This window comes from Talpa europaea (assembly GCF_964194135.1).
Source record: "Talpa europaea genome assembly, chromosome: 12".
Classification (NCBI taxonomy): Eukaryota; Metazoa; Chordata; class Mammalia; order Eulipotyphla; family Talpidae; genus Talpa; species Talpa europaea.
In genome coordinates, this window is record NC_140079.1 from 48,212,050 (window position 1) to 48,235,662 (window position 23,613).

The following is a 23,613-nucleotide window of genomic DNA, read 5'->3' on the forward strand; positions in this document are numbered from 1 at the left end:
CCTCTCCTGAGTCCTAGAGCTCCCTGAGAAAGGGGTGAATGAGGGGGTCCCATGGCCACTGGTGTCAGTGAGGGGGAGGTACCTGGTCTCCCAATGCATGGGGACTCCTTCCTGTTTGTGCAGTGACCGAGCAGTGTGTGTGTGGGCATGGCTCCCACCTCTCTGCAGGAAAATGGGGTATGGGTGCAGCTTGGGGGAAAGGACCTCAGTTGCACCCAGACTCAGCCTCCTTGGTGTGGTGTCATGGATCTGGGGTACCCCCCTCACAGTTAAGATGGGGGGTGCAAAGCAACTGCCATTCCTTATATATGGTCTTCTGCCCCTTCCTCTCCTTACCCCCCCTCCCCCTGTGTAGGTGGCGGCAGAAGAGCTAAGCTATGTGGCTTAGTCCATCAGCATCTTATTCTGGGTAATAAAAAATAAAAATAAATGGATACCTGTTTTCCACTGCTAAAACTGAAGCACCACTGTGAGCAACAGGAGAGGGAGAGGAGCCCGAGACGGAGCGAGCGCCCACGCTGGCCCTCGGCGAGGAGAAGGAGTCGGGAGCGCGGCGGGTGGGCCCGCGGAGCCGCCGTGCCGTCAGCCGCTCAGGAGGCCACGCTCGCGTCCACACCTGGGCCTGCGACCGGGGCGGAGGGAGGAAGACCCTCGTCTCAGAGTAGCCCTTTCCTCTGTTCTTTTTCTTTCTTTTTCTCTTTTATTGAAAGGGGACTACGTTTTAGCAGGAAAAACTTCACGTTTCTGTGCTGAGCAGGCTCCTTGCAGGCGGCTGTGCCGGGCAGCCCGGGAAGTGTGAGTTCTGTCCATGCAGCTGAAACTGCCGTGGCCTTGCTGCCTGTGTTCTAAGAGGGTTTTCATTTAAAGAAAATAACGGTGTTTGGGGTTTTTGTTTTGTTTGTTTTTCTTTTTTTTTTTTTTTTAAGATTCTTTCAAAGGAGTACTGAAAATATACTTTCCTGAGTTTGTCTCTCAAATCTTAGTGGTGGACCTGGGAGATGGAAGAGGCTTCCAGAAATGAAGTTTAAACACGCCAACACAGCCTGAGATTAGGATCAACACGTGTGAGGCGATCTGAGGAGGATTTTAGTTTGTTTTAGCTTCCAGCATCTTCTCCCTGTGTATCAGGGCGCTGAGGGAGCCCGCTCCGGCAGTGGCTTCAGGCCTCCACTGGACTCTGCGAAGCAACGTGCTTCCTACGCGCGGTGGACTCAGCCCCAGGAGGGCCCAGGCAGGACTGGCTGTGAGGCCAGAGGGCAGGAGGCCAGTTCTCCAGGGTCCTTCCCAAGGATTTGGCAGCCACCAAGAGGGCTGTCCCTGGGGAGGTGCCACAGTTTGGTGGTCACCAGATACCCAGAGAGCCCGCCACTCCTGTTCACCCTGCCCCCCAAGTTTGGACCCCTCTGCCTGCGGACTGGACACAACTTTCATGAGGGGGATGGTTGCTGGTTTTTTGAGGAAAAGAAATGTTTCTGGAATGAGATGCTTCTGTGCAGGAGGAGCTTGTAATTGGTCACACCAGCTGGGCCCGGGCATCTGGGGGTCTGGTTCTGGTGGCTACACCATGCTTTTTTCTCCTTGACGACCACCTGGTTGGGACAGTGACCCTGCAGCCCCCCTCCCCTTGTGGCTGACACTGTCCCTTATCCCAAAACCTTCAAAGCCCAGCTTGTACCTGGGCAGGTGGGACACAGCCACCTTCCTTCTGGCCAGGATATTCCATCGCTGTAGGGCTGTGGCAGTTTGGTAGGCTGCATAGAGGCACAGAGTGTGGTTTCTGCTATGACACTTGTGCCATGCACCCGGGGGCGCTGCCTGTGCCCCTGCCCTGTTCCTTGGAATGCTTTGCCTCGCCTTGTGCCGATTGCCTGTCCACCTTCCTAGCAGCGGGTACTCTTTTTAAGTTTCTGGACCGAGGAGCATCTGTACCAAGGCAATGTAACTTGACTTTTGGTCAATTTGTTTTAAGCTCTTTTGTCACCAATAAAATCTTAATAAACAGCTCTTGCATTCACACTGGGGCTGGATAAATGACAGGAGGGGGCCGGGTTGCAAGGTGCGGGACTTGGGAGTCACTTGGAAAACAGCCATGAGTCAAAGAGGTGGTGGGTGTCAGGTGGGAACAGCGCCTTAAAGTCCCGTGTTGGGTATGGGGAGATCTGGAGGTGGGCTCTGGGAACTCAACCCTGGCGGGGTGGACAGGGTGTCACTTGGAGAGCTGGCAACCCGTGGTGGAGAAAGCCCCTTCCTCTACCCACACCCAGGTGACGAGATCAAGGAGGCTAGATGGACCAGGGTGTTTATTGTGGGTCTGACCCTTGCCAGCTCAGCGGCAGCCGCACTCATCCACCACCATGTCTTCGTAGTGCCGCAGCACCACGTTGTCGCTGTTGTCGAAGAAGAGCACGGAGATGGGTGACAGGCGTGCGGGCACGCAGCAGGGCAGGTCATGGGCCCCCGGAGCAGCCGCGTGCATAAGGGCGCGCAGCACGGCGTGGTTGAGCGGGGGCGGCCCGTCGGGCCCGGGCAGCACCGCTGGCAGTGTGCACTGGCCCTGGCAGTAGTTGGCCAGGAAGCCGCGCGGCGCGATGACCCAGCGGTGCCAACCCACCTCGCGGAAGCTCACATAGAGCCGTCTAGCGCGACACACGCCCCCGGGGCCACCGCCCACCGCGGGCTCGGCCTGGCGCCGCGGCCGAGCCAGCGGATGGCACAGGCGGGGATCCAGGGTCACCAGCAGCAGCGAGGCCTCAGCTAGGCGCGCGCAGGCGGCAGGGGTCCGGGGCTGCAGCGCCAGCGATAGGCGGAGGCTGCTCGGCGCCGAGGCGTTGAGGGCCCAGGCGGCGCCCAGCAACTCGGTGCGCACAGGTGGCCCCAGCGCGTCCACCGCCTGACGGAGCAAGACCGGCCGGGGGCCCGCGCCCGCCGCCTCGCCCGCCCGCGCCACGCTCAATTCCCAGCCGCCCGCCACCTCGGTTCCCGCCGCTGCGAAGCGCAGTTCCAGGCGCGCCCGGCTGGCGCGCTCGGCGGGTTCCACAGCCGACAGGTCAAAGATGACGGTCCATTCGGGGCACTGCCCCGCGGCCGGGGAGAGTTCGGGGGGCCGAGCGGCCGCACCTGGGGAGGCAGGGAAAGACTCGGCTCGCGCGGCATCCCACACGGGGGCTGCGTTTGGACGCCAGAGGATGTCCGTTGGGGACAGGAGTCGGGGGTGAGGGAAGGGGGTGCACCATCTGTTAGGAGGCGTCAAATGGTGTGAAGCGACCGAGGTGAGAGATGGGGCGGGGGTAGGCGGTCGCTCGCGAAGAGGCCCTTGCCCAGAAAGGTTGGGGACATGCAAGATGGGAAGGGGTGAGCGAGCACCTGGGGCCCGTGGGGAAGGATGCCGGGGCGGAGTGGGATCTGCAGGAAGGCATCAAATGGTGTGAATTGGTGGGGGCTGGGGGTTGGGGGCAGGGTTTCGGCGGCAAGCACGGGGGCTGCCTTCTCAGGATTACTCGGGGTTCTGCAGGTGTCCGCCGCGAGCAGCGAGTTTGGAGTGGAGACCCAGGTTGCACACGCACTGGCCCGGGTGCGCTGGGGCCCCTCGAGCAGCTCGGGTCTGTCCCACGCAGCGCCCAACGGGGTCTCGACCCCCGGGATCCACAACCCAACTCACCTCGGTCCGGGACGTGGCGCACGATGTTTCCGGCGACCCCCAGCTCTTCCACGTGGCAGGGTCGGAGGGTGGCCCCCGGGGAGGTCCGCCGCAGGCTCACCCTGGCCTCCTGAGGGTCCCGGCGGCGAAACAGGCGCCACATGACGGGAGGTACCGGCCGGGGCTTGGGGGCACCTCGGGGTGTGTCGCGCAGCCCGAGGGCCTGGAGCAGGGCGGCGGCGGGTCCGGGGGGCGCGGGGGCGAGGGCCGGGGGCGCCAATGGCAGCAGCAGGGCCAGGAGGAGGAGGACGCGTCGGCCGACGCGGCCAGGCGCGGGCATCTTCCTCTCGGGAGGCGGCCGGAGGAGTGCGGGAGCGCCGCGGGGGCCCCTCGCGCCGGGGGCCGGGGGCGGGGCCGGGGCCGGAGGGTCAGGTTCCCGGGGCGGGGCCGCGGGCCCGAAGCCCGGCCGGGGCGGCCCCGGGGGCGGGGCCTGGGGGGAGGTGGCAGGGAAAGGTCAGAGCCCGCGAGGGACGGAGGTGGCCTGGGCCGGGCTCCCGGGTCGGGAAGATCTTGGCCGGCGCCCCCGGGGGTGTCGTGGTTGATCCGGGACTCAGGGGGGCGGGGCTGGGGGCGAGGGGTTCAGAAGAGCTTGTCCTTCACCAGCCCGTTCCTCAGCGGTTTCCTGCAGGCCAGAACGGGGCCCAGTGAGGCATGGGGGTGTGTCCTCCCCCGACACCCGCCTTGCCCTCCCCATCTCCTCCCAGTCAGGCGCCTGCCTCGCCTCACTCTTTCCTCCTCCATTTTCCCCGCTCCTACCCTAACATCCTGCTGACCATTGGAGGACACAACGTCCCTGCTTCTCCCCTCCCCCCTTTCTTGCTCCCTTGGACCACCCGCGGCTACTGGAAGGCAGCAGGGCCCACCAACCTACACCTGACTAGCCCCTGGGTAAAGAGGCCCTTTATCCTCCTCCTCTGGCCAGAGCCCCTGCCACCAGGACCGCCTGCCGGGACTGCTTAGTCCTTGCTCCAGTGGCCTGGACCAGCTCACGGGGCAACCAGGAAAGGCCCTGAGTCTCTGACCACTGTCCTCTGTCCTGTCACATCTGCTATGGTGCCTGCTTTCCCTCCCCTTGTTCTTAAAACAAGGTATGCAGTGTTTTACATGTATTTAGGCAAGAAGGTATGCAGTGTTTTAAATCTCTTATCAATACATTAAGTGTCCAGTTTAAGATCCCAGAGAAAGGTTCCCAACTTTTAAACAATGTGCCAGGGGCCTCCCTGGTGGCACAAGGGGTTAAGCACAGCACTATGAAGCTATTCACAGCCTCTGCAGCACAAGTTTGATCCCCCAGCTGGCCAGGGAGCTACCCACATGGTGCAACGGACCCCTCCTGGCTCCCCCGCTGCTCCCCTCAGCAGTGTATTTCAGTCAGTCTGCCTGCTCTGTTCCCCACTCTGTCTCTGGTGAATCCTCTCACACCCCACACCTCTGGCCTGTACCCCAGTTCTTGCATGCATAAATAAATAAATCTTTAAAAATAAATAAAAAGTAAATAATGTGCCCGGTTTAGGTATTCCAAACTTCTCTAAAGATGTCTCCTGCACTTCATGTTTCCAAAAAAAAAAAACCCACTCCCTCATTGGCAATCGCTCCACATATGCACGACCGCTCTCCACAAATTCCATCATTGCTGCATGAATTAGTGACACTCTGTTTCCCAGATGGGAGTGGACCCGGGCGCCAGGGGTCTGCCCAGGCCCATGAGACTGGACGGACAGGGCTTTTTTCTGTCCTGTCCTGGCTGCCTTTGCCAACATTGGTGCAGAGTCCCATCCTGTTTAATGGGCCCCTGTGGTGCCTAGACACATGTCACTGCAACCCCACCGTCATGGCTACTGGCCCATCCCTGTTCCCTTTTATGGAAACTCTTCATGCACATGCTCTGCTTCCCTGTAGACACGGGCTCTACAGCTGAGCTTACACATTCCTAAGCTGGCAAAACAGTCTCACCGCCTAGACGTTGCTGCTGAGGGTCGAGCGTGGGTCTTGCTGCGGTGCCGCCTTACAGCTCAGGCAGAGCACAGGACTGTCCCCCGCCCTTCTGCTTTGCCCAATACTCAGGCTCAGTCACCCTTTGATGGAAAAAAGGAAAGCTTTCCTGGAGGACATGATCTGGTCACTCTAACTCCCTTTTTTCTTGGGCTGGGGCCAAATGGACTCTCCTTCCTGAATAGGCGCAGCCACTTCTCCAGGGTTGTGGCTCTTTCTCCCGCCACCACCAGCGGGAGCCCTTTATCTGTGAGGTCAGTGATAAGCCCTCCCATCTGTCTTTCGTCCTGTCTCTGCCTGTGGCCAAATTAATCTTCCTTTCCCAGCGTCCTCCTTCTCCAGGTTGAATGAATTGCTAGATGACATGCTCCCCGGCTGGCTCATACTTTGCAGGGAGGAGGCTGCCCACAGGTCGGGGGGGGGGGGGTGCTCTGATGTCGCACACATATTTGCTCTTTCCTCCATGAGCTCACGTGTCCCGCATGTTCTGATAGCTCTTCCCTTCCAGGATCTTCATCACTTGCTAAAGTTTGATGAGCTCCGGTCTACTGTATTTATGGACTCCTGTCTATTTCCAGGTGGTTTTAATTTCTACGTTTTTACAGGAAATTCAGCACCTTGAAGGATGGGTATCCTGCCTGTGTCTTTTTATGTTTCCAGAGGACCCCACAAGTTTCCAAGATCTCCTCCTCCCTCGAAACAGCCTTACTGTTTTTTGTTGGTTTTTTGTTTTGTTTTTTGCCAGGGGAGTACCCAATTCGGATGAGAGGGCCTAGACATTCGGCTTCTGATTTACACTGTTCACGTCCCTGCATCACTGCAGGGAAAGACTGCTGTGAGGATGGAGGGGTGGAGGGGGTGGAGGTGAGGGCAGGCGGCCGACTCAGGGTTATGGATGTTTTCCTGAAGATAAGAGGGGGCTCCCTAGGGTTTTGCAAGGTCTTCGCCTGGGTTACCACCAACTTCAATGGACAAATGTCAGCAGAGGGGGTTTGGGGTGGGGAAGGGGCTGGTTTGGTACATTTTAGAGGACGCCTGGAATGCCGCTGACACTGGAGACAGGATGGTGTTGGGGAGCACTATGGACCTGAATAGGGCCTTGGAAGTTGTGAAGTGGAAGGGGTGGGGGGCAGGCGGACCAGCAACTGCCTGAGGTGCACTGGGTTGGGTCAGGGATTTCTCTGGTGGTGGTGGAGGGGGGGTGATGAAAATCTCCAGCTGGCGGTGGTGATGGCTGCACAACTCTGAGAATGGATTAAAAACGCTGCATTAGACATGGTAGATAGACAAAGTGTATGATACGTGGAGTCTCTCAGAATAAAGCTGTGAGCAACAAGAAAAGAGAAGGCTGGGACCCCTGGGTTTAGAAGAAAAGAGGCCTTGGTGGGGCCAGATGGGCAAGGTGTCAGGGTAGTGGGCATGGGGAGCATTCAAGAGAGGAGGGGAATGGTCTACTGCAAGGAAGAAGCTGGAGGCAGAGGTGAAGGGGGGAGTCTCTCCTGACTGGAACTGCCTGGAACAGACCAGAGAGTCGGCCATGAGTGGGACAGCGGCCTGGAAGGAGAGGGGCTACCTACTGAGGTGACTGGCTGGTGGGAGAGTAGCTGTCCTTTCAGACTGCTATCCTGGGGACATGTTGGTCAAGGAGACGGTGGGGAGGACAGCTGGCGTCAAGGAGGAAGGACAGTCCCAGGAGAGCTGGCATGCTGGGCTGCCTTGTCCTCATGCAACCCATCAGGTGGGGCTGTGCTCAGTGAGAGCCAGTTCTTCAGACTCAGGGGCAGTGGTGTGCGAGCAGAGGTAGAGCAGAGGATGGAGCAAGGGATGGGGAATCATCAGGCCAGGCAGTGGAGCCAGAGGTGGTGCGTGTCTGTCCGCAGATGGTGGCCTCAGAAGCCCACAGAGGACAACAGGCACAGTGGCCAGCCCTGGGGGCTGAAGGCCTGTGTTCAGAAGGGTGGTCCACCAGATGACCAGGGTCAACTTCATTGTCCTATAGTATGTTTCCAGACTCTCAGTCATCATTTTCTTCCTGTTTTCAAACCTAACTTTTCACCTCTGTGGTCACTGTGATCCTGTTTCCAAGCTTCCCTACTCCTTGACTTGCTCAATTTTGAGGCATGTTCCTTGTGCTTAAAGAGAACATCAGTTCACTCAGGTCCTGATGAAGGAGTCCTGTCCCGGTGGTTTGAGACTGCATCATGTGAAATGTGCCAGATTAAGAATTACAGCTGATGTCTCTTCCTGTCTGTTTACTTGCAACTCTACATGCCCTGGAGTTTCTTAACCAGCACAGAGACAGGGTATTTTAAAAACCTAATTTCTAATAGGCATGACTATTCCATGTTGTGGATGCTCAATACTCGAGATTACCTTTCCTGCTTTAGATTTCTTCCTCTTGCCTTTTATTTTGTTGTACCTGTTCTAATTTCTCCTTTCTATACCCCATCAGTTTTAGCATAAGTAACAGCCTAAAGGCAGTCCTTACCTTCTTATAACATGCAAGCCCCCAGTCCTGTTTGATAATATTTAATATTCAAAAACACTAAGTAGGGGCCTTCCTGGTGGCACAAGGGATTGGGATGCAACCTATGAAGCTGTCCGCAACCTCTGCAGTACGAGATGGATCCCCGGCTGGTCAGGGAGCAACCCACATGGCACGGCAGACCTCTCCTGACTTGCCCTCTGCTCCCCTCAGCAGTGTACTTCGGTCAATCTGCCTGTTCTGCTCCCTTCTCCGTTTCTGTTGAGTCCTCTCACCCCCCACACCTCTGGCCTGAACCCCAGCTCTTGTATGCATAAATAAATAATATCTTTAAAAAAAAAAACCACTAAGTATTTTTGATAATACTTCACAATACTTTAAAAAAACTTCTCCAATTGGGCAATTAAAATTCTTATCCAGATATGTGTCAATTTCTCTGCTGGATCTACCTCTTGGGAGTGTCCTTATTTCCTGAAATATACTGTACAGTAGATCTGTGGTGGTAACTTTCTTAGTTGCTAAGCCTGTTTCTCTTGAGTAATTGTTTTTAAAATTGTGTACAAAATTCCCTGCTGCCAGTGGCTATAGCTTCGGCACTGGAGATGCTGCTTGACCCCGCAGTTCCTGCGTCTCCCATGGATGCTCGTCTGTCATGGTCTTGTGGGTCCTCTTTTCTGTGGTTGTTTCCCCATTTTCACTATGATGTTTGAGGACAAGCTGCCTTTTTACTCATCTTATAATTTGCGTCTTGTCACTTTTTGGAAAATGCTCAGCATAATCTATTTTCCTCATTAGAATGAAATCATGTAATTATGTCTCCTGTTAGAGCACAGTTAGACCAGATAGTTCTTAGACTTCTGCTTTCCTATTTTCCATCTGTTTAGGCTGAATTCTGGGTCAGTTCTTCACAGCCTTCATTTAATTTGCTCATTCTCTCTTTTACTGTATCTAATTGTTTGAGTCTTAGCATCTGTGGTAGGTTGAATGGTGGACCCCCAAAAGATTTGTTCATCTGAATGTGACTTTTATTTGATAAAAGCATCTTTGCACATATAATGAAGCAAAGGAATTCGGGATGATCAAGCTAGAGTTAGGGTATACTCTAAATCCAATGACAAGTATCCTTATAAGAGAGAAGAAGGAGAGAAGCCATGTGAAGATAGAGGCAGAGATTGGGGTGATACCAAGGACGTCTCGAGCCCCTGGAAGATGGCGGAGACAAGGAAGAGCCTTGGGAAGAAAAACCGCCCTGCTGAACAAAACCGCAGGCTTTACTTGGATTTCACCTGACTTCAGATTTCTGGCCTCCAAAACTGTGAGAGAATAAATTCCTATCGTTTAAGGCACCCAGTTTGTAGTACTTTGTTACAGCAGCCCCAGGAGGCTAATCTAACATCCAGTGCTGGTTTTGAAGGTCTCTCCTCTCTTTTATTTTTTAAATAATCTTTTCATTTTAAAGTAACTTTAGGTATGCAGAGAGGGCACAAAGATAGTACAGAGAGCTCCCACAGAGCCCTTACTAGCCTCCCCTGACGTCAGCATCTCACAGCTCCAAGGAACAGGGTTCCAACTAGGGACCACCCCAGTATTTCACTATTGACCGAATGGCAGACTTTACTTAGCTTCCAGCAGTTTTTCCACAGGCACCCTTTTCTAATCCAGGACCCCACTCTGCATTCAGTGGTCTTGGTCTCCTCTGATCTGGGAGGTGCTGCTGCCTGCTGCCTGATTGTTTTCCACGGCCTAACGGAGTCAAGTGTCCTGATCAGCTCTTTTGTAGTGTGTGCCTCCACCTCATTGTTTTTTACACCACCCAGTTTCAGACCCAGCTGTCCCTGGGGGCTATGGCGCCACAGGGCTGATAGTGGCAGAGTGCTCCTCGATAAGCTGTCTTCACAGCAGAAATGCCATTGCTCGGAGCTGGGGTTACCAGGCCCCAGCCCACAGGCAAGCTGGGTGTTCCCTGGGGAGGTACAGCAGGCAGCAGCACTGGGCAGCTTGAGGTCTGGCCTGTCTCTGCCTTGGGCTCAGCTCTCACTGTTCTATAGCAGGGAGATCTTCCAGACTTTAAATTGGGCCAATTGCCTCCCACCCCCAGTTGCAGTTCTCTTTGGCTACCGCTTCTTCCAGAAGCCTCTGAGATGGCTCAGACTCAGTGGTGAGACCTCATGAATCTCTCTGCAGAATTCCCAACCCACTGAACCTCTAAATCACAAACAGTGTTATAGACCAATGTTACCACAAAAATAAATTAATAAAAATGACCCCTTCCCCAAAAAGAATTCCTGACTCATGTTCCCTGGACATCAATGATCCTACAATCTAGACTCCCAGTCCCCCTCCTTAGGCTGCCTCAATGCCCATCTCAGTAACTGCCAGCTTGAGCCAGAAGTTGGGGTGGTCTTTGATTCTTACATTTCTGTTTCACCTACATTCAAAGCCTGTCTCGTTAGTTGGGATCTGAACACAAACACTTCCTCCTGGCTAAATACCTGATGACACAGATGGTCTCCCTGTGGTCAGCTGGCACCTTGGCACCCCTGCCATCCTGCCTGACCCCTCTTCTCCCTTCCCCAGGCATGGCTTTGGGCCTCACACATTGTGCCTCAGGTCTCATGCCTGGCAGATGTAAAATGCTTCCTTTTACAGGTGACCCCTTACTTACAATTTTTCAATTGTACCATAGCAAGAAAGTGATACACATTCAGTAAAAACCACAGTTTGAAATTTGAGCTTTTCCCAGGCCTGCGAGGCACCACACCATCTCCACTAGTGATTCTGGGCCTTTTTATATGTTACTATAAACTAACGTATAAAAAGGCTTTGCATTAGAGGATTCTGTCCAAATGGTGGCTATGTCAGTGTTCTGAGCAATTTTAAGATTGGCCAGGCTGAGCTACAATGTTTGGGAGATTAGACGTAGTTAATGCATGTTCCACTTATGCGGCTTTCATTTTATGATGGATTTATCAGGACGTAACATGTATTTGAACTCGAGAAAGCAGAGAGTCCTCCCTTGATCTCCATCTCATCTTTTGATGTTTTAAAAATCTCTGCTCCTCTATGCTCCTCACTGCTGCTTCCAACCCACCTCATGAAGCTCCAAGGCCACTGCTTCTCCCAAACCATGGATGATGCCCCAGAGGTCAAGTGAGAGGCCCACATGTCAGCATCGTTCAGGCTTTCTTGAGCCTCACGTCTCACTGCTGCTCAATCCACTGCTGCTCAACTCCACAATCCCTTGGGGTACTGCACATGCTTGACCCTTCTGGTCACCCAAACCCTCCTCCATTTGCTCCTGGAGCCTTCTGGGGGGTACTTTTGATACCACCTGACTCTGAGGCTGACAAGTCCCAGGGGCACCACCTTCAGGATGCTCATGAGGCCCTTTTTTTCTCCTTCCTAGAATTCTCCCCTGAGCTGTACTGGGTCTGAGACTCCAGTCCCATCTCCTGCCTCGCTGATGCGTGGGCTGCCCTACTAGACCTCAAGACCAGCTGGACAGAGGTGGGTTACCTGTCACCACTTCCATATCCACCAGCTTGGAGATCGCTGTCTGGCCTGGCCTGTGGTTGCTCCTCGCCACACACCAGCTCTCACTTACTCCAGCCATGCCAGCACTAGGCCTGCCCCTCACCACTTCCAGTGCAGAGACCCTGATTCTCTCCATTCACAGCTTTGCCCCCAGCCCAGACCTTTCTACTCAATTCCTTGCTGTCTGTCCTACACATCTAATTCTGTTGCTCCACCATCTACCTTAATTGTAGTCTCTGTTCTGGATGCAGGCACAGGGTGAGGGGAGCACCATCCGTGTCGCCTCATCTGCTGCCCTGTTACATGTTCAGTGCCTGCCCACAGCACACTCAGGTAGAAGGATGATGGACAGACAGAAGAGGCGGCTAAAGGAATGGACCTGGGGCTATGGCCCCGCACACTCACTCAGCTTTGCTGGGCTTGGGGCTTGGAGCCTCTGCAGAGTCGTAGTCCCGCACATCCTTAAGTTCATTCATCTGGCCCGTCAGCACCTTGGCGGCAAAAGCCACGATGTACTGTGGGAGGGGAAGGCACAGGTAAGCTGGGGAGCCCTCATCAGCTGCCCTCCTAATGGCTGTGTGTGCCTTTGTACATGCTATTTTGTTGCCTAATATGCCCCTCCTCCCTGGGTGAACCTGAGATGGCCTGCACCTAGCCCACTGAGAGCCTGGGGAGAGGGACTGAGGAGGAGCAGGTGGCCTGGAGTTATGGGGCAGCTCACTTACCAGGAACCAGTAGAGGTTCATGAGGGTGAGCAACAGCAAGAGTGCATTAAAGAAGAAATAGAAGGGGATGTCAGGCACTGAGCGCAGGCTGCAGTGGCACGTGGCATAAAGGACCTTGAGTGGAAACCAGTAGAGGCGGAACCAGAACCTGTGAGGAGAGAGGCCGATCAGCGAGGTTGGCCCCACTCAGCCCTGTCCCATCCACCTGTCAACAAACACCCTTGTTCTGTTGTCCCATCCTTGCCCACCTCTCCCCATCTGTCTTCATTCCTGCGTCATCCCTTCCAGCTCAACCTGAGCCTCTTCTCGCCCAGGCCCTCCCATCCCCCAACTGCCCCACCCACCTCACCAAGACCAAGACCTCCTTCCCCATGCCCCTGCCCACCTCTACCCGCCCCCACTGCTCCTGCCAGTTCCACGGGCTCACCAGCTAAGGCTGAAGCTGACGCACCCCAGGTCCGCCACCAGCGCATGCAGGCGGTAAGTGGAGCCGCCGCGGGTCTTGAAGTAGACGTTGAGCTTGGTGAACTCCAGCTGCACATCACTGATGTCATGCAGGAAGAGCACAAGGATGCCTACGTTGTGATACCTGGGCAGGGAGAGAAGAGACTGAAGAGGTCACACTGGAGACCCTTTCCCTGCACTGAAGCCCTAGCACAGGCCCTCTCTGCTATGGTTCCAGGCTTCCGGTGGCCCTGCCCATCCCACTCGGCAGGGCCAGTAATCAAGAACTAGGCCTTACTAGCTCCCAGACACCCCAGTCCAACAGATCCTGTCCCACCCCACCTCACTATCCACAGGGGACCCAGAATACTCCCTAGAAGTTCCTTCTCTGTCCCGCATTTCTGTGACCTCTGATCCCTCCATGACACCTGATCCTCACAGGCCTGGATCATTCTGTGTCCGGATCCACCAAGTCAAGCATTCATTCCTACAGTGAACCTCATTGCTGAGGTGACATTCCCAGGTTTATACACTTAACATGAGCTGCAAACTGTAGACTTACCTCAAAAAGGCCTGGGGCCGGGGGCCTCCCTGGTGGCACAAGGGATTAAGATGCAACCTATGAAGCTATCTGCAGCCACTGCAGCATGAGTTCGATCCCTGGCCAGGGAGCTACCCACATGGCGCAGCAGACCTCTCCTGTCTCACCCGCTGCTCCCCTCAGCAGTGTATTTCAGTCAGTCTACCTGTTCTGTTCCCCATTCTGTCTCTGGTGAATTCTCTCACCCCCAGGCCCCCACCTCGCACCTCTGGCCTACACCCCAGTTCTTCTACACACACACACACACACATACACACAAGACCATGGTCAGAGGCCGCCATAGTCCCTCTGGTCCCACCTCACAGCCACTCGGGCCAAGGGGCCTGAGTCATACTTGGTCTTACCCTATAAATCTTTCTCACCAGGTCTCCAGCCCCTCCCTGCCCCCAACCACTGCCATCTGTCACTGCCCTTTGCATGTGCTGTCCCACAGCCTGATAAGCACCTCCAGCCATTCAAGGTCTCCTTCGCTGCCTTTCTACCTGCTGTCCTCACCCTCCCTACACCTCCCCACCTACGCATCTAACCCACATCTGCCACCCACTCCCCCGCATCCCTGCAGTCTTCCAACTTGATTCCTCTTCAGAGAATCACCTTCAAACTGTTACTTCTTCCTTCCTTTATGTTCTTATCATCTGATTTTATCCTCCAGAGGACTGACATTCAACAGAAGTTTCTAGAATGATGGGAAATGTCCAATATAGGTGCCTCCAGTCACATGTGGTCAAAGAGCAGCCTGAATGTGGCTAACAAACAGAAGACGTGAATTTCTTCAAGTATAATTCAAATTGAATTAGTCACCTGTGACTGGCAACTGCTACACTGGCGCCTATGGCTGGGGCAACCAGGGCAATGGAAGAACACGTGCCCTTTATGTCATGCTAGATCCTTTTTTTTTTTTTTAAAGATGTTTATTTATGTATAAAAGAACTGGGCTGTAGGCTAGAGGCACGGGGGGCAGGCTGGGAGGATTCACCAGAGACAGAGTGGGGAGCAGAACAGGCGGATGGACTGAAATACACTGCTGAGGGGAGCAGTGGGTGAGTCAGGAGAGGTCTGCTGTGCCATGTGGGTTGCTCCCTGGCTGGCCGGGGATCGAACTCGTGCTGCAGTGGCTGCAGACAGCTTCATAGTACTGAGACTTAACCCCTTGCACCACCAGGGATGCCCCCATGTTAGATCTATTACCAGTCTTGTTTTTATGAAAAGAGGAAGAGGCAAAGTTAAAGTTAACATTATATTCTAATTAACTCACTAAGTCTGAGATACGGTCATTTCAAATTGCAACCACTACAGCGAAAGGGCTGCTTTGCCTCTGGCCGGGGTGGCTCTGCAGATAGCAAGCACACTGACGCCTGCACGTATTCAGGCAGAAGCACTAGGGGTCCCACATGCCAGCTGCAGCGGGCTAGACCATGCCCAGTCTGTCTGTTGTGTTCAAGGCAGTACCCCTGCCAGAGCTGTGCATGGCTGATAGCAGTGAGCATGTGCCAAGTGGCACCCAAGTGGGCTGTCCAGGCAGGACTGGGCGGGGTACGGCAGGGCTCTTACCCCATTGCTCCAGTATCGCTCACCAGAATCCTCCCAATGAAATCCCCATGTCCCTGCGCCCCAGACACTGGCCTCCGCCCCATGCTGTGCCCTCTCCCCCACCTCACCCTACCCCTCCCAGTCCCCTCCTGAACTCACCGGAAGGCATAGGAGGAGACGATGAGGACCAGGGTGACCACGTGGTGGATGAGCATGACCACGGAGTCCTTGCGCCAGGCATCCATGTACAGCGTAGCATAGATGGAATGACCATAGAAGCTTCCCTGCAGCAGGTAGGCGACTGCAATGTCCCGTGGTACCGCCATGCCTGACGTCCAGTCTGGGGAGAGCCAGACTGAGCTGTCGGGGACCCCCAGGAGGCCCCATAAGCCCCCTCAAGCCAGGCCAGCACCCTCCTCATGCTGGGCATGCCATGCATCTCTGCAGGTGTACTGAGTAGTGGCTCTCCTGTCCCAATTATTTTGTACGAATAGAGCAGTTTTAGATTTGTTAAAAAAAAAAAAAAAGGTGAAGGTGCTCCTGGTCCAAAACCAGTCCCTTGCAGGATTTCCAACTCTTGCCAGCCCCTCTCATTGTCTTAACTTACCAGGTTCCTTCAAACCAGCTGGGATCTCAGTCCTGGCAAGCCTTCACCCTATGGAAGCCGCCACCCTCCTCCCCCTCCTCTGAATGCAGCCCTGCCAAAGACTGGGCCCTGTTACCCTATCCTGCCTCTGCAGCCTGTGTTCACCCACACTTAGGCTTCCCAGCTGACATCTGCCCCTCCAACACCTCCTCCCCCAGCTCATACCAACACAGAACTCACTGGATTATACCCTGCCCTTCAATGACTCCTTCCCTGCCCACCTTCCAAATCCATACCTCCCGGGCTCCATCCTGGGTCTCCCGACACCCCACGCACCCCTCGTCTAGAGCCAGACACTCCAGTCTCCCTGGAGCCCAACTGCTTCCAGAAGGCTCTAGTTCCCCCACCTCAGTAATGACCCTTCACCTGTGCCCTGCCCTCCTGCAACCAGGATGCACTTGGACACCCATCAGGACTTCTCTTCCATCCATTCCTCACTGCCCCCAGCCCAGTCCTGACAAGGCCACCTCCCATGCAGCGCTGCCCTGACTCCTCCCAGCCTCCAGAATGGGATCCTGATCATCCACTCTCCTCTGGTTGGCCTCCATGCTGTGAATATGCAAACCCAGTCCCAGGAATGTGCCCCAGGGAACTGAACACAAGGACTCAGGGTAAGTGTCCACAGGAGGGGCCTCCTTGGTGGCTCAAGGGGTTATGACACAACCTATGAAGCTATCCACAGCCACTGCAGCACGAGTTTGATCCCCGGCCAGGGAGATTCCCACATGGCGCAGTAGACCTCTCCTGTCTCGCCTGCTGCTCCCCTCAGCAGTGTACTTCGGTCAATTTGCCTGTTCTGTTCCCCACTCTGTCTCTGGTAAGTCCTCTCACCCTCCATACCTCTGGCCTGTACTCCAGTTCTTGTATGCATTAATAAATAAATCTCTAAAAAAAACAACAACAACAACAAAGTGTCCAAAGGAGAATTGGGGACATTCGCCAAGAGGAGGAACCATCTAAATGTTCATCAGCTGATAAAGGATAAACGGCGTGTTTATCCATCCACATGGTGGAGTATCACTTAGCCATGAAAAGGAGGGAAACCGGGCCTCCCCAGTGGCGCAGCGGTAGAGCGCTGGGTTGCGAAGCTGCCCGAGGCCTCTGCGGTGCCGGTTCGATCCCCGGCTGCTCCCCGGCCACCGGAGGAGGGTCCCACATGGCGCGCAGACCTCTCCTGCCGCCCGCTGCTCCCCTCAGCAGTGTACTTCGGTCCTTCTGCCTGCTCTGCCCCTCGCTCTGGCTCTGGTGAATTCTCTCACCCTCCCACGCTTCTGACTGTACCCAGTGCATGTATAAACAAAACAAACAAGCAAACAAATAAATAAAGAAAAACATGCCTCTATTAAAAAAAATAATAAAAATTATTAAAAAAAAAAAAGAAAAGGAGGGAAACCCTGACACACACTCCAACATGGATGAACTGAAAACATAATGCTGAGTGAGAGACCAGACACAAAAGGCCACACTGTATGATCCATGGATATGAAATGTCCAGAGCAGGCAAATCCACAGACAGAAAGCAGATGAGTGGTTGTCAGGGGCTAGGGAAAGGGATGGTGAGTGCTGTTCATGGGTAGGGGGAGTCTTCCTTTGGATTCATGGAACGTTCTGGAACTAGATAGAGCTGGTGGTGTGTACGGTTTGTGAATGTGCTAAATGCCACTTACATATTGTAAAATGGTGGGTATATTAAAACCGTGGCAAAAATACATAATATCATACATATACAGAAATAAATACATCATAACCACTTTAAGTTCAACAGCATTAGGATTGTTCACATTGTCATGCAAACATCTCCCGAACTCACACTGTAAAACTGAACCCCCGTCTCCACTCAACACTCACTGCCCCTGCCCCGGCCCCGGCCCCCACTCCTGCTTTCTGTCTATGATCTGACTCCTCTAGAGACCTCACATGAGTGAGCTCTTGCAGCATTTTTCTTTTGTGACTTGCTAAAATGGCCAATTTCACATTAAGTAAATTTTACCTAATTAGGAAAAAAAATGCAAACATCCCACAAATAAGATCTTGCCCCCTGCCCCCGCCACTTTAACATGTCCAGGTATTCCCCAACGCTGGGCAGCAAAACCCACGCTCATAGTGGGCCCTCCCCAGGTCCTCCTCTGAGCACCTGGGAATGTGGGAGCGTGAAACTGGGAGAATGTGGCCATGGGGCCTCCCTACCCCACCGCATGCCTCCCAAGCCTCCGTTCCTTTTCACGTGGTAGCACCCAGGAGGGGCACGGAGAGGCCTGCGTGGAAATGCAAGACCAATCTCTCTACCCATCGAACTGGCAGGATTGTTACAGTGAGGGAGCACACCCTCCACTCCAGGCCTAGATCTAGGGGTGCATATGATTCACCATGCAGACTGCTCCTCCCTAGGGCACATAGACTCCACCATCCTCTCCACGTTCACTTCGACCTGCTCTGTGGGTGCTCCTGGTTGTCCCAGCTGGTCTCCCTCCCCACTTCCAGGATCTGTCCCCTGGGACCCAGCTCCTGGTCTTCCCTAGACTGGTGTCGCCCCACCCCCTCTTCTCCAGCATGCCCTGCAAAACATCCTCACATCAGCCACTTCTCTCCTCACCTCAGGCACCTCCTGGTCCCATGACTAGGTTTCCTACCTCATAGTTGCCTTAGGACGTGGGCCGGGGGCCGCTGTGTCAGCACAGGGCCTGACACACACAGCAGGTGCCCGCTACATGAGCATGGAGGCAGCGCTGCCTCACCAGCATGTCACCTCGGCATCGGTCACGAGAAGCCAGAGGCAGCTCCGTGCCCAATGCTGCGACTGCAACTCTGGCTCACTCACACAAAGGAAAGTAGAAGGCAGACAGCTATGCCCCCTTTGGGGATCCACCACCGGGAATGCTTGCACGGCCCTACAGGGCAGACAAGTGCCCCGTTTGTCTTGGGACAATGAAGCCCGGTCACCAAGAGCCCTCGGGTTACACATAGGGCAGGACCACTGCAGACCACGCTTTCTAAACCAGCCAGACTCTGCTGACAGACAATACTGCAGTCACCTTCCTGCCCACCCCACCCAGCACTCAGGTCCCAGTGACACCCACATTGAACTCCATCAACACAGTCACTTCTCACCAAATTTATCCCGTCAACCTGGTCCAAACACACAGTCCCTGCCTCCCACCCCAGCCCCCCAACCCTGCTTTCCTCACATCTCCACACGACAGTTGGAGGGTGCTTTTTAGAACCCACAAGCCCAACCTCACCTGTCCCTTGCTGCAACTGATCCTATTCAGAATGGAACTCAAACTCCTGCCACCCTCCTCCTGCCGGCACACCCTACCTGGGGCATGTGTGGGCCTCTTGTACATGCTGATCTCAGCAACTGGTGTGTCCTCTGGACCTACATAAGGGCTCAGCTTCCCCAGGAGGCCTCCTGAGCCAGGTGGCTCCTTTCTTGTCCCCAGGGTCCCTCGATGACCCTGGTCTCTGGGCTGGCTTCATGTTGGCATGAAATGAGTGTCTGGCTCCCCCGAGTACCCCATCTCAGTGTTCAGAGCAGAGCCCTGCCCACCCAGCCTATCCAGAAGGGCCCCTACCGTTGAAAATGGAGGGTGGGTCATGAAAGAAGGGGTAGTCAGTGCCAAAGAGCAAGTAGGCACTGTAGCTCCATGCACCCAGATAGAAGAGGAACTTCCAGGCGCTCTCTGGCATCTTGGCGGCATCTTTAGGCTGGAGGCGGCACCGCTTAGCCAGGGGCTGTGGGCAAGAAAGTGGCAGGCCATCAGCGCTGGGAGCACCAGGGGTGCTCTTAGTAGAGGGGGGACCAAGGCCCGACTCCCCGGGTCAGGCAGTGTTGGGGAGGGTTGCCCAGTACCCACAGCCACCTGGAACGTAACCAGAGCCCATGTGTGCCTGCCAAGGCTAAACTTAGTGTCCAGCTGTCCGGAGACAGCTCAGGGAGGGTAAGAGGGGGTGGAGGGATCTGCAGGGACATGAAGACAGGCTGTGAGCACAAGGAGGGGGATATATGGGCATAAGGCTAGGAAGACGAAGACCCTGGGAGAGTTGGGGGGGTAGGAGTATCACAGGAGCTGGGGATAGGGTAGGGAAGAGGAAGAGAGGATTAAAGAGAAGATGTGGAGGGGACTATGGGTGAGCCTGTAAACAGTAATATGAGGGCATGTGGGGAGCATGGGGAACAGAACACCAAGTGATCCCCATGGGTAGACATGAGGGAAGGGGTTGCCTCAGAGGAGGAATTTGGGAAGACCAGAGAGGACGATGAGTCTGAGGACAGTGGGACAAGTAGGTAGGGGAGCCAAAGGAGAGAAGAGGGCCAGAAGAGAGAGGGGACCAGGGAGGGAAAAGAGGCCACAGAGAGAGGTGGACATGGACTGCACCTCAAATCTGAGAGGACATCAGGGAGAACATGAGAGAAGTGGGCACAATGGCACTGCGAGGCATGAGGTAATTTGGGAAAGCCAGCACCCATGGGGTTCTGGGGGCAGGGCTTCAATCCCTGGGTTCCAGACTCCAGAGCAGTCAGGATGAGCTGCTTCCCTTCCCCCAGGCTGAAGGCACCCCCAACACCAGGAGTTGCCATAGAGATAGTCGGCTCTGGTAACCCCTGGCAACCAGGCTCCTGCCAAGAAGATGAGCTTGGGAGGTTGCCTGTTTCTTGGGAAGGGCGAGTCTCTTCCCTGGGAATGGTGAACCTGTTTCCTGGTGCTGGGGCCCTGCCTCCACACATTCCATTGACCTTGCTGTGCCCCTGACAGGTCCCTCGGGCATGCTCCCTCTGCCTGGTCATCCAAGAGTGGCCCACCACATCCCCATCCTGGGTTCCGACCTTCCCACTTCCCAGCTGGGAACTGGGATGGTCAGGGGAGCAACAAAGCCAGATTGTGATTATGCTGACCTATGAAGGGGCTCTGTCATGCCTGCTTCCCCTCCCCAGAGCAGGGGGATGGCTGATGTCTCTGTCCCAAGTGAGTGATATGGGGGTGGGGGCGGGGACAATGGCGGCCAGACAACGCCCCATCCCCGATTAACAAGGGCCAGCCTCTTCCTGGACAGCAGAGAAAGGCCCCTTTGTTGGCGCCAGGGCTCTATCCCTGCACCCCCTGCCACCTCCAGCCAGACTGGCCTGGGTGACTCCAGTCCATCCACAGGATAGCTTCGGCCAATCTGGGGGGGGGGGGGCAAAACACAGCAGGGGCCCCCGAGGTTGGAATGAGGCCAAGCGCCAATGTCACTCCCGCGGTCACCCGGGTTCTGTGGAAGTTGGGCAATTCAGTTTCAGCCCCTTGGAGGCGGCACAGTCCCTCTCCTAAGACTCAGGCCGCGGCACCTCCCCAAGGCTGTGACCACAAGCGTGGCCGGGAGCCCAGGCCACTGCCTCCCCGGGTCGGAGGGCGGCGCTGACTCCAGACAGGCGCGAGGCTGAGACCCGCTGCAGCCACTACCCCACAGCGGCTGAAGAGCCGGCCCCAGGACCTCGAGCCCGCTACGCGCGGCCCGAGGGCGCATGGCGCCCCCAGAGCGCCGAGTCCTCCCCGCCCGTGCCTTCCGCTCCTCAGTTCTGCTTCGGCCCTGCCCAAAAGGGTGCGGGCGGCCCGGGCCCTCACAACGCCCCCGGGCCCCCCGGGCCCGCCTCGACAGGAAAGGGTTATGCCCAGTTCCTCTCCATCTGCATCACCACCGTGTTGGGGTCGCACGTCCTGGGTTCCCCTCAGTTCGGCCACACCCCCGTAACCACCCCCACCCGCACCGACCAAAAGGGGAGAGCGTGGGCTCGGGATCCCGCGTCCTGGCCTCTCCGGCCTGAGGCTCCCCACGTTCCAGTGGCCAGACTCGTTAAGACGGAAAGGGGCGCAGGGCGGCCCAGGGCCCCCTAATGTCCCTTCCACCCGGCCACCCAGCCCCGGACCCGGGTAGCACTGACCCGAAAGAGGCGCGCGGTGGCCGCGGAGCGCAGCGCAGTCCAGCCCAGCGCACCGAGCGCCAGCAGCAGCAGCTCGGGCGGCGCCAGGTGCGCGTGCTCGGCCAGGCCGCGGCGCGCGAGCCCCCAGCCGCAGTCCGCGCAGCCCCGCGCCGCCGCCAGCGCGCTGCCCCAGCCGCGCTGCACCAGCTGCGCGTAGCTCGGCATGGGCTCGGGCCCCACGGTCTCTGCCTCCGCCATGCAGTCCGCTCGCCGCCGCCCGCCGCCTGTGCCCGCCAGCCGTGGCAGCCGAAGTCCTGCACCCCGCGTCACGCGCCGCAACTGGGCCGGGGGCGCGCGGGCTGGAGCGCGGGGGACGAAGGGGCGGGGCCGACTCAGGCTCCGCCCCCGCGGGGGCGCGGGCGACGGGCACGCGGGGCCCGGACGCGGTGTCGCCGACCTGGGGGCGCGCGGGTGCGGGGTGCGGGGTGCCTCTGAGGCAGCAGCTGATGAGTCCCGGCGTGGTCTCTTTGCCTCCCGGAGGCGGTCGCGTTCGGGCCTGTTTTCCAGCAGGAGAAACCGTGGCGCGGAGCGGCGGCGTGGAGTTGGCCTGTGGAGACCTTGAGCCACCCGGTGGCTCCACCCGGTCTCCGCTCAGGGACGCCCCATACAACCCGGGCCTCCCACCCCACCATGCTGTGTCTGTGCGTGGGCACGTTGGGTTACCAATAAGCAGCACCTTGACTGACCACTCCCTGCTCCTGACCCTTGGGCATGCCTCTCACCGGGCCTCACTGTGGGACCTTACCATTGCCTGGCCCAAGGTCCACCAGCTGCTCTGTGTGATCCTGGGGGCCTGAGGCCTCTCTGCAGCAAGTTAACACAGGTCTGCCTGGAAGGGGAGGGAGTGGGCACCCATGGTGAGGGGGATTCAGGCTGGATGCAGATGCAGCTTCATTGGGACCACACTTCCACTGTCCACTGACCAGACCCTGTGCCCCAAGCTGCAGCCATCACCTTTGCCTTCTAGGAAACCATCCTGGAACACTCGAGGTGCCTGTTGCAGGAGTCAGTGTCAACCTGAAGGGGCCAAAATGTCATCTGGCCAGTAGCCTGACTGGACCTCAGCTGCACAGGTGAAAACAGGAAGGGGACCCTCATCTCTCCTTCCTCACCATTTCTCCAGAACTGCAGCACTCCATGTTGGCTCCCCTTCAAATATGTCCTGATCTTGCCACTTCTCTGCACTTAGACATCCTCATGTGGCCATGGGTAACCTCCTGCCTCCTGCCTGGCATCCCTGCTTTCTCCTTACCCCAAGGAAGTCACATGGAGCCTGCCTTCCTCCTTCACTCACAGCCCTCCATGACTCCCACTGCTGAGTAAAAGCCCAGCCCTTCACTCAGAATCCCACATGACTACCGCCTCCTCTCACTCCCTCTGTTCCATCAACAATGGCCACCTTCATGTTCATCTTACACCTTGCACACGGTCCTGCCTCAGGGCCTGCCTCTTCCTTCTGCTTGGAATGCTGTTCTCCCAGATATGACAGGGCTCCTCCTTCACTAGTTTCAGACTTCACCTGTGTGATCCTGGGGACCTGAGGCCTCTCTGCAGCAAGTTAACACAGGTCTGCCTGGAAGGGGAGGGAGTGGGCACCCATGGTGAGGGGGATTCAGGCTGGATGCAGATGCAGCTTCATTGGGACCACACTTCCACTGTCCACTGACCAGACCCTGTGCCCCAAGCTGCAGCCATCACCTTTGCCTTCTAGGAAACCATCCTGGAACACTCAGTGTGCTTCCCTGATGCCCCCCATCATTCTGCCCTTTGGAAGTCTCCACCTTCCTACTCATTATTTTTGAATGCGTATTGTGTGGGCTGGGGTTTGCAAGGTCCAACTGGAAGCCAGGTGTGACTAATACCAAGGTCAACCTGGGGTGCAGGGTGTTGCTCAGGGGTCCCTGGCTGGCTGAACCTGCTCCCGCAGGTTCCATTGGGCCTGTGGACCAGTCCTGGGTCTTCCCATCCAGCACTATCTGGTTGCCATGACACCCATCAGT

General features: G+C 56.3%; 2 protein-coding genes across 2 annotated transcripts; both read right to left on the bottom strand.

Moving 5' to 3' along the window:
• Positions 1-2,326: 2,326 nt before the first annotated feature.
• On the bottom strand, positions 2,327-3,977 carry GDF1 (growth differentiation factor 1; the record flags this gene model as incomplete). The annotated part of the gene is made up of 2 exons (XM_084249329.1): positions 2,327-3,117; positions 3,659-3,977. 2 exons carry the CDS (start codon positions 3,975-3,977, stop codon positions 2,327-2,329), a joined length of 1,110 nt encoding a protein of 369 aa, XP_084105455.1.
• Positions 3,978-4,276: 299 nt separating this feature from the next.
• On the bottom strand, positions 4,277-21,811 carry CERS1 (ceramide synthase 1; the record flags this gene model as incomplete). Its single annotated transcript, XM_084251289.1, has 7 exons — positions 4,277-4,319; positions 12,114-12,223; positions 12,434-12,581; positions 12,861-13,022; positions 15,168-15,348; positions 19,227-19,386; positions 21,575-21,811. 7 exons carry the CDS (start codon positions 21,809-21,811, stop codon positions 4,277-4,279), a joined length of 1,041 nt encoding a protein of 346 aa, XP_084107415.1.
• Between the last annotated feature and the right edge of the window lie 1,802 nt (positions 21,812-23,613).